Source organism: Lissotriton vulgaris, chromosome 2_1, assembly GCF_964263255.1.
Source record: "Lissotriton vulgaris chromosome 2_1, aLisVul1.2, whole genome shotgun sequence".
NCBI lineage: Eukaryota > Metazoa > Chordata > Amphibia > Caudata > Salamandridae > Lissotriton > Lissotriton vulgaris.
The window spans coordinates 306,130,122-306,145,427 of NC_141687.1; the positions used below are offsets into that span (position 1 = coordinate 306,130,122).

The 15,306-nt window shown below is 46.4% G+C and overlaps 1 protein-coding gene across 1 annotated transcript in view; it reads left to right on the plus strand.

Annotated features, from left to right (window-relative positions):
• MRM3 (mitochondrial rRNA methyltransferase 3) overlaps nt 1-11,316 on the plus strand; it is a 107,392-nt gene extending 96,076 nt beyond the window's left edge. Inside the window, exon 4 of the mRNA XM_086954999.1 lies at nt 9,909-11,316. Coding sequence (XP_086811125.1) covers nt 9,909-10,543 — 635 coding nt within the window. The 3' untranslated portion in view covers nt 10,544-11,316. The remainder of the gene's footprint in view (nt 1-9,908) is intronic.
• Nucleotides 11,317-15,306: the final 3,990 nt, after the last annotated feature.

Genomic DNA, 15,306 nt, shown 5'->3' on the forward strand with positions numbered 1-15,306 from the left:
AGTGAAGTCAGGCTCCCCGGCTGACTGTGTTCCAGCTCACATTCTGAGAGAGCTCTTCACTCACTGCCCTGATCCCTCCCCCCCTTTCCCTTCTTAATGCCTCTATCTCCTCAGGCCTAGTCCCGAAATCCTTCAAATCGGCCATAGTTTTCCCCATTTAAAAAAAGCCCGGCTTAGACCCCTCCCTTCCGTCCAACTTCAGACCCATTTCCCTTCTTCCATACCTTGGGAAGATCTTGGAGAGTTATATCACAACTTGTCTCTCCACTTTTACTGAGGACAACCATCTTTTGGCCTCCCACCAAGCGGGTTTCCGCCCGGCCCACTCTGAGTCAGTGGTCCTGTCCGTTCTAGACGAGCTAAAGAGCAAGGCTGATTCCAACCTACCCCAAGCCTTGGTGCTCCTTGATTTGTCCGCTGCGTTTGACACGGTCGACCACTCCATCCTTCTCGGCCGTGTCTGCGCAGCGGGCGTTCGGGGCACTGCCCTCTCTTGGCTCGCCTCTTTTCTTAAAGAACGGACTCAGGCGGTCCATCTTTCTAGTTTCATTGCCCCCGCCCGCTTGGTTCCATGCGGGGTCCCCCAAGGTTCCTCCCTGTCCCCTCTCCTTTTTAATCTTTACATCCACCCTCTTATTCTTTCTCTTCTTGACATGGGGGTCTCCGTGTATAATTATGCGGACGACCTCCAGTTAGTATTTGAACTTTCCTCTCCTTTGGACTCCCTACCTAAATTCCACTCTACTCTAGCTTTCATCTCTGAGTGGATGAACCACAACCAACTTAAACTCAACCTGGACAAGACTGAGTTGGTCCTGACTTGCCCTACCACCTCCCCCTGGTCTACCGCCTTTTGGCCCCCCGCCCATACCAGCGGCCTCTGCAAAGACCTTGGGCATTAAAGTCAGTCTGGACCTCTCCATGCATGCCCAGATTAGCTCAGTTGTCTCCTCCTGTTTCCTTTCCCTCCGGATTATTCGGAAAGTATCCCGTTTCTTTTCTTCCGATGCTCGTAAACTTATTATTTTGGCAAAGATTCTTTCCCATCTTGATTACGGGAATAGCTTCTACGTGGGCATTCCGGCCTATGAACTACGCCGTCTTCAGGCTATCCAGAATCAGGCCGCCCGTCTTATCCTTCACCTTAACAAGTCCCTCCACATCACTCCTGTTTTGAAATCCCTTCACTGGCTCCCCATTTGCCAGAGATTCCTTTTCAAGATGGGTTGTCTGGCCTTCATGGCCCGTGCCCGCACTGCCCCGGCTTTCATTAATTCCCTCATCAGTCCCTACACTCCCAACCGTGCCCTCCGCTCCTCCAATCGGGCTCTTCTCAATGTTCTGCGTTTCCGTAGATCCAAAACTGGAGGCACTAGATTCTCTGTGTTTAGCCCCTCGCTTCTGGAACAGTCTCCCACTGTCCATTAGATCTATTCCAGTCTACTTACAATTCCGCAAGGCCCTTAAGACCTTCCTGTTCTCCCAAGCGTACTCCTGCTGATTTCCTTCTTGGCAGAATTCAATTCTTCTCAGCCCTCAACTTTAGCGCCAGGAAGCCGCCTTGGTCACAGTGCGTTCTATCAAGAACTTTTAACTTCAACTTCAACTATATAGGGTGCTCTTCGCGAAAACCCACAGGCCGAGTGAAAATCTTCACTGCAGGCAGCGGGGAGTAGCGCCCTGATTCCGAGTGGTGCCAACGTGACAGAAGAAATGACGTCCAGACGCAATAACCGGACGACGACCCAGACCAAAGTGGAGAAAGTCGCATGGCAGAAGCAGCAAGCCTAAGACCGAACTGAGACGATGACACCGGGTGACACATAGGAAACCTTGAACAAATATCTCCTCGAGGCAATCACGGCGTAAAGGACCTCCCTCGAATTGTGAATCGACACAGTGGCCACGGATGTAGTACTGATCTGAGAAGACATGAAGAAAATAGCAGAGAGAGTGGGCACAGTAGAGAACCACACAAAGGAACTGGTCACTGACACTGCCCTGCTCAAAAAACAAGTTACCGAGCTGCGCTCTTCCCACGAGGCGATAGCCCTACAGTTAGACGATTATGAAGGTAGAATGCGGTGGAACAACATCCGCATTATTGGGGTTCCGGAACGCGCAGAGGGACAGGCAGCGGACCTTGTTGTTGAGGAACTGGTCCTCAAGCAAATACAACCCAGAGGACTCTCCAAATGTTTTACGATCAAAAGAGCTCACCAAGTGCCGGGAGGCCTTCCAAAACCGGGAGCCCCCCTAGAGCGCTCCTTGCTCGGCTATTTAACTTTCAAGACTGTGATGTAATTATTTAAATTGCGAGAGCGGCCCGCCACTCACGCTTGAGAACAGCAAGATCATGTTTTTTCCGGACTTCACGTTGCGAGTGCAGAAACAGCAACGTAGCTTCCTGGAGGTGAAACGGGTTCTCTGAGACTAAGAAATTAAATATGCAATGATGTTCCCCGCCAAGCTGTGAGTGGAAGCCAATGGGAAATCGTGGTTTTTCACTCGCCCGAGGAGGCCTGGGACTGGCTGGAAGGCTGGCACACGGTTGTGAAGAAGACTAAGATTCTCGGCGGCAGATGAACACGCAGACTGGCGCCAGCAGAGGCGATCTCCGCCACATCTGACTCGGACTCCCAGGGACACTCAAGCGGGCGCTGATCTGGCGATTGGCAAGACTAGATGGGCTAAACCATGGCCCCTCGAGGCTCTCCAACACCTCTACGTGTGGACTCGGAGACACGGCTTCTGACACGTAAGATCACTGTTGGTTGGATTTGGGTGGGGATGGGGGGATCCTGATGCCTTTGTGATGTGACTGGTTCTAGTTCCGGGGATGGTCTTAGCGTTTGAATGCCTACTTGTGATTTTGGTAGATACGATCGCTCAGCATGTTGAACTGTAAGACAGTTGTTGTTGTTTTTCTTCAGAGATTCGCTGTCGCATTATTCCTAGGGCATGGGCACCACAAGAGGAATGCTGGAGGCCGCACCAGGCCTCTGTATTATACACTGTTTTTGGGGGTGGGGATCGGGCTGGGGGGCGAAGCATCTTCTGATTCATTGTGGATTGATGGGGAGTGGGGTAGCTCTCATTCCCTGGAGTTTGTTTAGGGGGGGGCGACAGGCACTCTGCATGTTGGGGGTGGCGGGTGATTCTAGTCCTGTTAAGCAGGGAGGGGGGGTGAGTTCTCAGAGCTAGGGGTAAGTTTGGGTTTGTTTTTGTTGGGGAGGTTGTAGTGTTGGGCATATTGCAGCAGGACTAAGTGACAGCTTGTATATGCATATCTTAGCTGGCATCTATATTCAGATTGCGGAAGCAAAGTTTCTATGCATTGTATTTGGCAATGAAGGCCTAGAGGTCGCCCAGACGGAAGCAGTGCAGGGTATGCTTTATTATATATCCTCCTTGACTACCATTGTATTACCATCTGAAGCTAATGGCAAAAGGTTAGAGGCTTAAACTTGCTACTTGCATATCCTGTGGGACTGCCCCCACATACAACAGTACTGGACAGACGTGACCAGACCATTAACTAGGACTTGTGACACACCTATACGTCCAACTCTCACATTATGTCTCCTCAATATCTGGGGGCAACGGACCTCACACAAGCCGAACAATCTTGGGTCACTATGGGGTGGAGTATAGCAAAATGGAACATTGCTCAGAAATAGGGCGTATACACCATACCACACGTGAGAGATTAGGCAAGGGATATGGACCATGGAATGATTGCTGAAAAAACAGTGTATAAAGGGAGAGGATGTCCACGTAAATGGGATCACAAATGGGGGCGGCGGAATAAATATAGGCGGGAGATATGTGTTTCTCCGATGGTCGAATTGAGGAGGGAGAAACTTTTCGTGCTCGAGGGGGAGGAAGAGTAGATTATGGCGCATAACGAGGGCAACCAAGATTGGGTTAGACCGATGTGGTTTCCTGTCATGAAGACGTGGATGCAACCCTCATAAAGATTGTTACGATGCTACTAGAATGTACTCCGCTGGGCTTCTGCTGGGTTGATGGCTGAAAATGTAATGCTGTTATCATATGAACCATTTGCCAAAGATGTCAATGTCATTTCATTATTGCTGTTTCTAATAAAAACTGTTTAAAAAAAACAATAACTGTAAACACAGCATCCTGAATACAGGGACTAACACCTTGCCCAGAACAGAATAGAAGTCCGCCCCTATAAAGGACCTCTGGGTGGCAGGAAGAAGATGGCACTTACGAAAATTCAGGAGAATGCAGTGGTCTTCTAGCGTATGTATGGTCAACTGCAGATGCTGAGACATGACCAGGGCAGAAGCAGCCTGCCGAAGCCAGTTACCCAGGTAGAGAAATACAGACCCTCCCAAGAGATAAAGACTGGTCACAAGAAGAGCCACTACTTTGGTGAAGACCCTGGGAGATGAACGCAGGCCGAAAGGGTGGACACAAAACTGCCATTGACGACCCTTCGGGTAAAACCTCAGAAACCGCTGGAACTCCAGGGCCACAGGAACATGTAGGTACAAATCCTGAAGATCCAAGGTAGACCTCACCCAGCCAGCCCGAATCAACGTTATCACCCGCTGCAGGGTCTCCATTTTGAAGGGAATCCTCTGGCCAAACCTATTCAGAGGTCGGAGATTAATCACGATCTGAAAGCCACCCGTGAACTTAGGCACAAGGAAGATGACCGAATAAGTCCCCTGACCCCACTCTGATCAAGGTACAGGCGCAATCGCCTTCTTCTGAAACAGGGTTTGAACCCTGTCCAACAGGGCTTCACAACACTTCTTTCAGCATCTGAGACTGCACCCTGCCCGATGCAGGCCGAGGGGATATGAACTCGATCCAGTAACCCCGTTACAGCAGATCCAGGACCCACTGTTCCGTCGTTGAGAGATTCCAAGCCGCCAGGAAATGGTGCAACCTCCTACCAACCTCTGGCATCACTCCAGCTGGAACGAGCCGGGAGGTGGCATAGTCCGAGACGCTGATTACCAGAACCTGCATTGGGAGGAGGCTTCTTCTGAAACCTGTGTTGGAAAACCTTCCCGGTGCCCTTCTGGTTCCTGAACTACTTCTGCTGCATGCGAGAAGGTTGTCGAAAAGACTTCGCATTGGAAAAGAACGACTCCTTACGGCGTAGCTGATGCCAGAAGGACAAGGAATGTTTCAGTTTTTTGAACACGTTGTGTAACTTCTCAAGGCCTTTTCCAAAAAGCCAATTACCAGGAAAAGGCAAACGCAATGCCATGGATCATTAAACCGCATCATTGTTCCATCCCTTTTAGTTATAAGTTCTCCCTGGCAGCAATGGACAAACCACAAGACATGGCCGCAGCATGAACAGAGTCAAAAGGAATTTTAGAAAGGAATTCAGCCTGATGCTTCATAGACGTCAAGGCAACTACCACCTTCCTGCATGGTGGCAAACCAGGTCTGACAACACGGACTGAGCGATATAAGACCCATACACCCCAGAACGGATGGCGAGATGCGACCCCGCATAGGCCTTCTTCAAAGAAGAGTCAATCTTCTTATCCACACCATCCTTGAGGACATTATCGTCACCCATGGAACGACGCCCTAACAGACTGTCTACAATAGAGTACGCATGAACCGACTCAGGAATGGTATCCTCCATGTCCTGCAAGGGGCATAGCTTTGACATGAAGCGAGGCATCATAATGTGGCCAGGATCATTCAATTCCTTCAAAAGCAGAGCCTTCATACCCTGCTTCCGAAACTGGGGCAACACTGTATCCCTGGATGTGCTGGCAACCTCCCCATCAGGGAAACCCATGTTATCACTGACATGGGACAGAATGTCTGGCAACATATCCTTAGAAATATATTTCCCCTTAAGGTCCACCTTACTCGAGGAACCATCTGAAGAGTCCGAGCTGGAAGTAGAGGTCAGGTCCCCGACCAAGGATCACACCAGCAGTCTTCCTGGAGGATTTTATATCAGACAAGCTCTCCAAAATCAGCTTTTTCAGACAAGTGTCATTACCCAATTTAGTCCGCTTTAAAGGAGGGGTGGAATCCACACTTACCCCCTGGAGAAGACGGAAAAGAAACAGGAGAAACATATCTGCGCTTCCGATGATTTTTCCCCATAGTGAAACAAACGCAAGTGACCATGGAAACACCATTTGTCTACTATGCAAGGAAATATTTCCCCCTATTTATGCAAATGAACCATGAACCAAATCCTCTTTTTTTTCTTTTTCAATCTGCCCTAAACCAGTTATAGTGCGCGTCGCAACAGGCAGCCCAACCCAGCTGACAGCCGACGCAAGGAATGGGAGGTATGAAGCGGTCGTGGCTTAGGACAACACACTGCAGTAGAAAAAAGAATAGGATGCAGCTGCCGAAGGCCACACCACAAGAGGAGGAGCTCCCACTACCACACAGACCCAGGCCAGAACAATCCCAAAACAGCCTCCTCCCACCGGTAAGCTGAACACATGCGTGTCTGAAGGCAACCAGCCAGGAGAGACTCGTGCAGGCTCCTGGCCAGGCACCCATGAGACCCCCCCACTGCCCTCCCCCCCCCTCACATTCTCCCTCTCACATTCCCCCTCGCTCTCGCCATACTGGAGAAAGGGACTCCACGAGGAAGGCCAGTACATGCCGACCCAGCGGGGACCAAAGTTCAACAGACGTCAATAACCTCACCGTGCCAAAGAACATCGCGGGAGGTGCTGACACATACTGGAGGTACACCACAAACTCCTGGCTAGGCACCGATGAGGTTCCCACCGCCCCCTCACATCCCCCCTCGCTCTTGCCGTACTGGAGAAGGGGTCTCAACGAGGAAGGCCAGTACATGCCGACCCTGCAGGGACCAAAGTTCAACAGACGTCAATACACTCACTGTGCCAAAGAACATTGCGGGAGGTGCCGACACATACTGGAGGTACACCACAAAGTACTCTTCACATGAATCACACAGATGGTGTCCACCAGCCTGCAACAGAACCAGTTGGGCGGGAACAGGACAGGACGCCTCCGTAACAGTGATAATACCTCACAGTAATGAATGCGACTATCCAGAAGGAAGAGAAGGAAACCGAGGCCCGACAAGACCAGCTACCCAGGCACCCGGAGCCACTCACCTAGTCCAGGAGGCCATGCGTCCCGACACCAGCTGCTCCCCCAAAGGTCCAAAGGCACCCCCAGAGCCTAGCAAAGGAGGTAACCAGAGGACATCCTCCAGCTAAGAGCCCAGCAATTACCTTACAACGTTCCCCTTCATGTCCACCGACTGGAAACAAAACATGAAGTGCTTTCTGCTGGCTACGTTGTTATGGCCCCAGGCAGGAGGGTGGGTGGAGCCTAAAAGCATTTCCTATTTTGTTTCCGGTCAGTGGAATATACCTTAATTGTTATGACTGGATCGAGGATGAGAGACGTAGAGGTAATGATCCTAGCTCTTCATTTGTTTCTGCGGGTCTCAGTCTTTGATACTTTCAGCTACTATTACTCAACTCAACTACACTATACTGAGAAGTTGCAATGAACAGAAAGCGGAAAGCTTTGGTGCTTTATTGACCATATGATTGCTTGGGTGCACATATTAAAGACTCCTTGGCTTCCCAAGAAGTACATGGCGCAGTTCCCGTACTTCTCACCAGTAATAAGAGCCACATTGGTGGCATGGGACACAGTTCTGATTAGGAATTTAGGAGGGGGCTTTCCACCATCCCAGCACCTATTACTCCTATCATCTGCAACCCAGACTTTACCCCAACATTAAAGGGAATGGAGTTTATAACCTGGCTGGAAGCTGGATGTGAGAAGATTGGCTATCTTTTTGACCATGAGGGTGTAAAGTACTTTGAACAGGTCAGGACCAACTGTGTCATGAAGGGATGAGGGGTTGAGTTACCGATATTAAAAAATTGGACACTTGGTAAACCGCTGTACGTTCAGGCCAGCCGCAAGGAGCTGAACATGGGTGTTCCGGGCAGTTACTTGAAATAATAGTTTGGATCTGTAGCCCAGGACTGTCGTAGGCTTTGTGTAGTAAGATGAGGATTTCATTTTGATCCTATGTTAGATGGTGTTCCAGTGGAATGGTTTTAATGCCTCAGGGTTATGGCAGAACCTTTCAAGCCAAACACGAGTAGGACTGCAAAGGTTTGTAGTTAATGAAGTTTCCTCAAGTTTTAAATGGGAGACCTCCATATACTTAACAGTAGTTTGTGTGGGAGGCCAACAGAATGACAAGAGCAATTTGGTTTAAGGTCATAGTTGAAGGAGTATCTCGTGGATGTGGCGGAGGTAGAGAACTAAGTTCTTGGTGACAAGGATAACATGAGTGGAGAAGGATAATTAAGTGTCCATGAACAATCATAGGGTTTCTGACCTGTTTAGAAGTGTGAGAGCAGTGTCAAGATAGGCCATATCGTATAAAGTTTCATGTGTTTTTTTCAGTGCTAATAAGGATCTCTGTTTTACTGCAGTTATGTTTTCCCTGTAATAATGTTTTTCCCCAGGTACATTGGCAAAATTCTATTGGTTTTCAGAGATAATTTTTTTAGTGACTAAGAAAGATGTCATCCTCCTTCGTACAGCCTCACTCCCAGGGCACGGACCCTGGCAATTGCCAGGCACTTATCCCCACAATTTGAAGACCACTGCCCTAGATGATTTCTCCCACAACAGGCTCTTATTGCTGTGGACTCCTGATGGATGGAAAATTCCAGTAGCAGTTTAACTATGTTTTTACGGTCCAGTTCTAGTTCTGTCTTAATTAATAATGCTAAGTTACGGCATGCCTTGATTTCCATGTTATCTGTTTAAGCAAATTAACCAGTTTTGATATATTGTTTTCCTGATGAGCATGTGACAGACTGAGTGGAAGAAAGAACAAGGTCCTCCCAAGTTTAGTTTACCCAACACATTGCAATGTAAGACATTGGGCCACGGCAAAAGACGCATGTGCTTTTTTAAAATGTAAATCCCCTTTTCGAAGCTACTATTTCCTTGTGCCTTGAATTAGTGCAATTGGTGGTACTTTTCACTTAAGTATTGTGCCAGAAATATTTCAGCAAGTGCAACTTTGAACTTTGTTGCATGCGATTCCCAGGTAAGGGTGATGGGTAAGCTTACCTTTTCTTGCATGTTGGGGGAGACGGCAGAAGTGGGGCCCTTCTAGCGCCATAGAAGGAGCGCTTTGAAGAGAGGTTTTCCTGGAGTAGAAAGCAATGTGGATAGATTAATTGTTAATATTAATTAACGTTCGTGTACCTCATAATCTTACTAGTATGGAACAGCAGCTCCTTTTATGAGTCTATGGTGTGGACAGTCCACAGCAGATCTGGTGTCTGAGTGAGTCAGATGGTTGTGTGTTGTCATATGTATGAGTCGTGAAATTGTCGCATTGAGACCTTGGGGGCTTTACCAGATTGCTTACGTATTTCCTATGTTGTTACCAGTGCCCACTGCCGAGCAAATGTAAACATGGGATAATTAGCTAAGCAAGCAAGATTTGAGCTTTACTTTTCGTCAGATTTTTGCTTCCGGCTTACATTTCGGGCCTGAGTTTCCAGGATTTTTATGAGCTAGTGCGATGCGTTCTTCATAAGGTGTAACTTACTCCTGAATTTCCAGAAGTACGTCGTGTGTACTCAAGGAAAAAATTCTGTGACCTTTGTTCCTTTCCATCATCGTGCCATTGAAGAGAAGATTGTACAGATAAACCTGGGTAATCCTTTTCTTGCAATGAAGCACTTAAACTAATTTCATTCAGTATGTGGATTTCGGGCACCATAAAAACCTTTTGCTATTTTTTTTTTTTTGTATTCCTTACCAGAAGATTTGTGACATGATGGAATGACAGAGAAGCATTGTCCGGGGTTTGGCTGCATTTCTAAATCCATTTTGTTTCCTCATTCTAGGTTGTGTTGACGCATGGGAGCCCAAGGTTCTCCGAGCCGGTATGGGCGCTCATTTTCGCATACCGGTCATCACCAGTCTTGAGTGGGACGTTCTTCGCAACTACCTTTCAGAAGACACTCGAGTCTATGTGGCAGACAACTGCAGCACAAACACCAGGCACAACATGGATAACAAGCGAGTAAACGACCAGGATTTAAACAATAGCACCGGACTCAAAGGGAACAGCCTTTCTAGAAAGGCCAGTGATTATGGCTGGGTATCCACCCACCCAAAGAAAATGAGCGCCCATGAGGATGATTATTTCTCTTCTGGTGATGAAAGCGATGAGAGTGAGGATGAAGAGATGCTGGGCAACGCCTCCCTCCCAGAGCTTAATGTACAGAGTTACCATGATTGTTGGGCGCAGGATCCAGCCGCCCTCATCATTGGTGGAGAGACCCGGGGTTTGAGTTTGGAGTCCCTTCAGCTGGCAGAAAGTATGGGTGGAGCCGTTCTCCTCATCCCTATTGTGCCGGGTGTTGAGAGCTTAAATTCCGCTATGGCAGCCAGTATTCTGTTGTTTGAAGGAAAAAGGCAACTTCAATTAAGGAATAGCCCAGAAACTAGAAGCAAAAGACATTCTGTGTTAGGATGAAACGAAACGTGCAATATTGGACTCTAAGATGTACTATCAGGTAAAGCACTGTGGTGCAGTTGTGTGTGTGTGAGCACAGATATGAAAAAATAGTGTCATGGGAATTAAGAGTCTGGGAGGACCAATCAGAAAGTCTTCTTTGTATGATACAGTCGTGCCCATGCTTCTCGTATTGCAGGCGTCCAGCTGTCTAATGGGAGGTGATCAGCTGCCCACCGGATGTCAAGTCTGACTGCTGAGACTTTTGTTTGCACTAACATTTACAACGGTTCAACTTGTGTTCTCGCACTTATAACATACTCATACTGATATTTAATTTATGTAATCCTACAAACCTCGTGCTAAAACTTGCTAACTTGAACGTGTTGGCACGCCATTAAGAAGTGCGGCAATATTTTCCGTAAAACTTTACCCCTTAAAATAGTTCAATTTTGAACTCCAGTCTAGTCAGGGAATGTTTTAATTGAATTTTCTGTTGAAGGTGGAGCTAATTCCGATTGGCTCTTGAAGTTTAAAAGTCGTACCCTAAATGATGAGAAGCATCAAATCTCCCTGTAGATTGTGATCACTCTTCTGACTAGATTTTGTAAGATGATTGGACTCTCCGATTTTGCCATTGTTGTCAATTATAAAATCGCTGCTTTTGTGAGCCATCGTCTGTAGAGCAAGGGACAGTTTACTTGTACGATTACTTTGCTTCTATCAATAACTGTAAGTATTGCTGGCATATGTGCATACACCATTTTGTAAATAAATATATTGACCCTGCAGTTCCTCCGTATATTGTAAAATTATTGTGATTTTCTTTTAGCGCGAAATATTGTAGAGTATCGGTGCTTAACCTTTTGACTTATGTGGACCCACACTGAATCACTACGGGAAGCCGAGGACAATACCATCCACCTCCTCAGCAATTTCTACGATTTGAAAATCAAAACAATACCTAAAAATTAAGAAACCAGACTATATCAAACAAATGATGAAATATTTCACATAATTTATGGACAAAAAAAGACAAACTTGAAATTTTATTGGGAAGGTTCGCACTTTTCAAAATTTAGTTCTATTTCTGAAAGCCTAGCTTATTTCTGGAAGTCACTAGCATATTACTTTATCGTTTTTTGCACCTAATGCATACTGTCTTTTTGTGGAGACATAGCAGTGCTGCTTCAAATGAGAACACCATGTGTTCATACTAGATTCTGTGTGCTATATTTGCACTGCTCTTTTGACTCAAGTTGAGGATACCAACTTAATTTGATTCCAGTTTCAAATTCCTTCACATTTACAAAACGTTTTAAAACATTCAATTTAGCTTTTTCCGTGTATGTACTTTATTAATCTTCTCATAATATTTACTTTTTCAATTATTAGTAGGACATTCCTCGAGTTGGCGTTTCACTCCCATTGGGTCTGCAGACCACAGGTTAAGAATCACTGTTGTAGAGTATACGTGTGTTTCTTTTTAATGAGAAACTCTTGCCTGACGGCATGCACCTCTCCAAAATATACTGTACTGAATGCTACAACCATTAGCTATATCTATTGAATAAACAGATGAATCGTGAAGCAGGCACAGCCATACTCGGTGACACCTTCCACTAGATGGCATACTTCTCGCAAACAAAAATATTTTCTATATTATTACTATACCATTTCATGACAGCATGAACATTTCTTGTGTTTAAAATATCAAAAACCTCAGAGCTCCAGCTCGTGTTGTCAGACGCAAACCCTATTATGAACAAATAACAGATCCGTAAAGCATTGCAATATAAATGAGACAGTATGTTACCTGGCCTCAAAACCATTCAGACTGTCAGTATGCCTTTTTGTCAGCGTTCATAGTGCCACCAAACAAGTGCTCCAGACAGTTCCTGTGAGAGAACTCTGAAATTGTTTCCATCCCTACAAATCAACATAGATGCTCCTTTCCCTCCAGGATTTAACAGATCAGCCAGTCCCCACTCTGCTTTCATCAAGTATGACATACAGAGAAGTAAAACCCTTTTCACTTCCACTGTCTATCTGATGTGACAATCCATCTTCTGAATCACTACTCAGGCCACAGTACAAATACACTTAAAGGGACGCTTGCAGCCTAGCTATGACTCAGTCTTGATACTCATAAGGGGAAGCATGTAGGTCAAGGTCTAAGTGTTGGTGTTCCATTGGGAGACAACTACCAACTCTGCCTCCACTACTCCCAGGCTTTTCGCCAAAGAAAGGGGTTGTTACACTGGGTAGTTTTGAAGGCGTGATTTTTAGGATGGCCTATCCCATTAGATATAAAAAAAAGACTATAGGTGGCGCATGTATTGTACTGTAAATGCATTTATATAGCGCTTTTTTTTACTGCTGACGAGGCGTCAAAGTGCTTTTTCAGCGAGTAGCATGCTACTCCGGAACCCATAAAGGATTAGTGGCGAATTAGTATAGTGAAATATGATAGTAATTTGAATTATGGATATCTTAGTCAATTATTTGAATTGAGAAGGATAGTGGAGGGATAGAAGAGGGGAAAAGGTTTGCATTTATATAGCGCTTGCTACCCCTGATGGGATTGTGAAGTGCTAAATCGGCTAGTAGCACCCATAAATAGGGCACAGACAAATAAGTAGTGATAAAGATGATATTGGGGGGAGAGGGTAAGGGCCAAGGAGAACATGGAAAAGCCCCATACATCATGGATAAGTTAAGGAAGTATGGTGGCATGACCTGTTTACAGTAGGACCTGAATTTCAGACAGCACACGGAAGTGGCAGACAGTAAGTTGTAGGACAAGGGAGCACCTGATGAAATCATGATTTGGTGGAGATAGTGAGTTAAAGAGTGGGGTGCGTTGGAAAGCTCAAGGTAGAAAGACCACTAGATTACTTGGTGTATTCTCAAACTTGGCAGGGTGGTCATGGTCTAGGTCAGGGGAGTGCTCTGCAACAACTCACAGCCAGCACCACATATTGGAACCCTAGAGAGCCGCAATTTCAGTTCCCTTAGTGTTTGTAGGAGTGTGCTTCATCTTTAGCCATAGTTAGGAGGGGAGGTTATCCCTCCTGTCTGTAGATACCAGTCCCCACAACAGCGCTCCCCAGTGTTCTTGTGCACCTTTTAATGCTCTCATGTAAGCAAGAAACCACTTGTCACTGTCGTGCCTCACAACAAAGAAGCCACATCTTTGTGTAAAAGGGGATGCGGGACCTCCTTGCGTTCACCTCACTGTCGCTGCCACCGTCTTCTTTGGACTGTGCTGGTTCTGAACAGGTCTTTTGCTGCCGCAAGGCCAGTGTCTACATCTCTAGTATCCTCATTTCTTCCAGGGCCATGGCCAGCCTCTCCTTCTCAGGGATCGTGGCTGGCTTCTCCTTCTCAGGAGCCTGCCTCTCCATTTCCACCAGGGCCTTATGCTCTCTCTCTACCTGCTTGTCCTTGAACTCAATTGGCAGAGTGCCAACTCGTGGGGCTCATGCTGTTGGCAGAGATCACACTGCTCCCAGTCCTGCAATGTGCACTGATGATTCATATTGAGAAAGGTTGTCGCCTACTGCCTTTTCTTCTGGTTCATTCTCATTCTCTGCTTCATTCTCCTCTTGAGTGATCTGTGCTTGGTGGGCATCTTTCCAGGGCTGTAGGGCTTTCATTTATTCCGCCTTCTGTGCCCTGTGGCTCAGCTTCTGCTCCCTCTCCTTAAGCAATGGCCTTTATCTGTCTGACACTTAGGTGAACCTGGGTTGTGAGATCCACTTCCGTGCTCATCAAGGAAAAAGATGCAAAAAGTTGTAGCCAAAAAATGTAATTTTGAAAAAAATCAAAAATGACCTGGTTCAAAATTTAAATACCAATTAAAAGTCAAAAACTAAGTTTGTGCTCTAAAAATAGGATAAGAATTTATTTATTTTGAAAGTTTTATATAGCGCGAACAAGATCTTTGCAGATAACAGAGCGCTTTACAAAGGCATCAATGAGTGGTAGGGTGGGTACACGAGGGAGCATAGTTAGGAAGGTAAGGTGAGGTAAGGTCAATGCAAGTAGTACAAAGAGGGGGATCAGGAACAGTCAGGTAGGTCAAAAATACAAGTAAAACACATGTGCATAGGAATCAAACAAATAGTACAAAACGACGCAAAGTCTTAAAAGCTCAAGAGTAGTAGTTCAAGTGTATTTAGCCATGAGGATAGCTGTAACTTCTTTTTTAAAAAGAAGAGTGGAGGAGATGAGTCTGGTTTCAGGAGGGAGTGAGTTCCAGATCCTAGGCGTCATTCCTGAGAAGGAGCGTTTGTAAGTTTTTTTCCTTCCGGAATCTTCGAGGCTTCAACAGAAGATTGTTTGTACTTCTGGTGGTTCTGGACCCGCCGGATATTGTCAACTTCTGAGTGAGGTAGCCGGGTGATTTCAGGTGAATAGCCTTGTGCGTCATGCAGGCAATTTTCAGCTGTATTTTGGCTTCAAAAGGTAGCCAGTTCAGGGATTTAAAGTCAGGGGAGATATGTGAGTGTTTTTTAGATCCACTGATGAGTCTTGCTGCCGCATTTAGTGAAGCTCTTAGGGGTGCTGTTGTAGTTAGGGGGAGACCACAGAGGGCGATGCTGCCGTAGTCTATGCGAGGGATGACTAGTGCTTGTACTGCAGTTTGGAAGTCCTTGGCTGGGAGGAAGGGTTTAAGTTTCCTGAAGGTATTTATTTGGAAGTTAGCTCCCTTAGTTGCCTTGTTGATATGCTGCTGCATGTTGAGATTTGCTTCGTGTTATGTCTAGAGATTTTGCTGA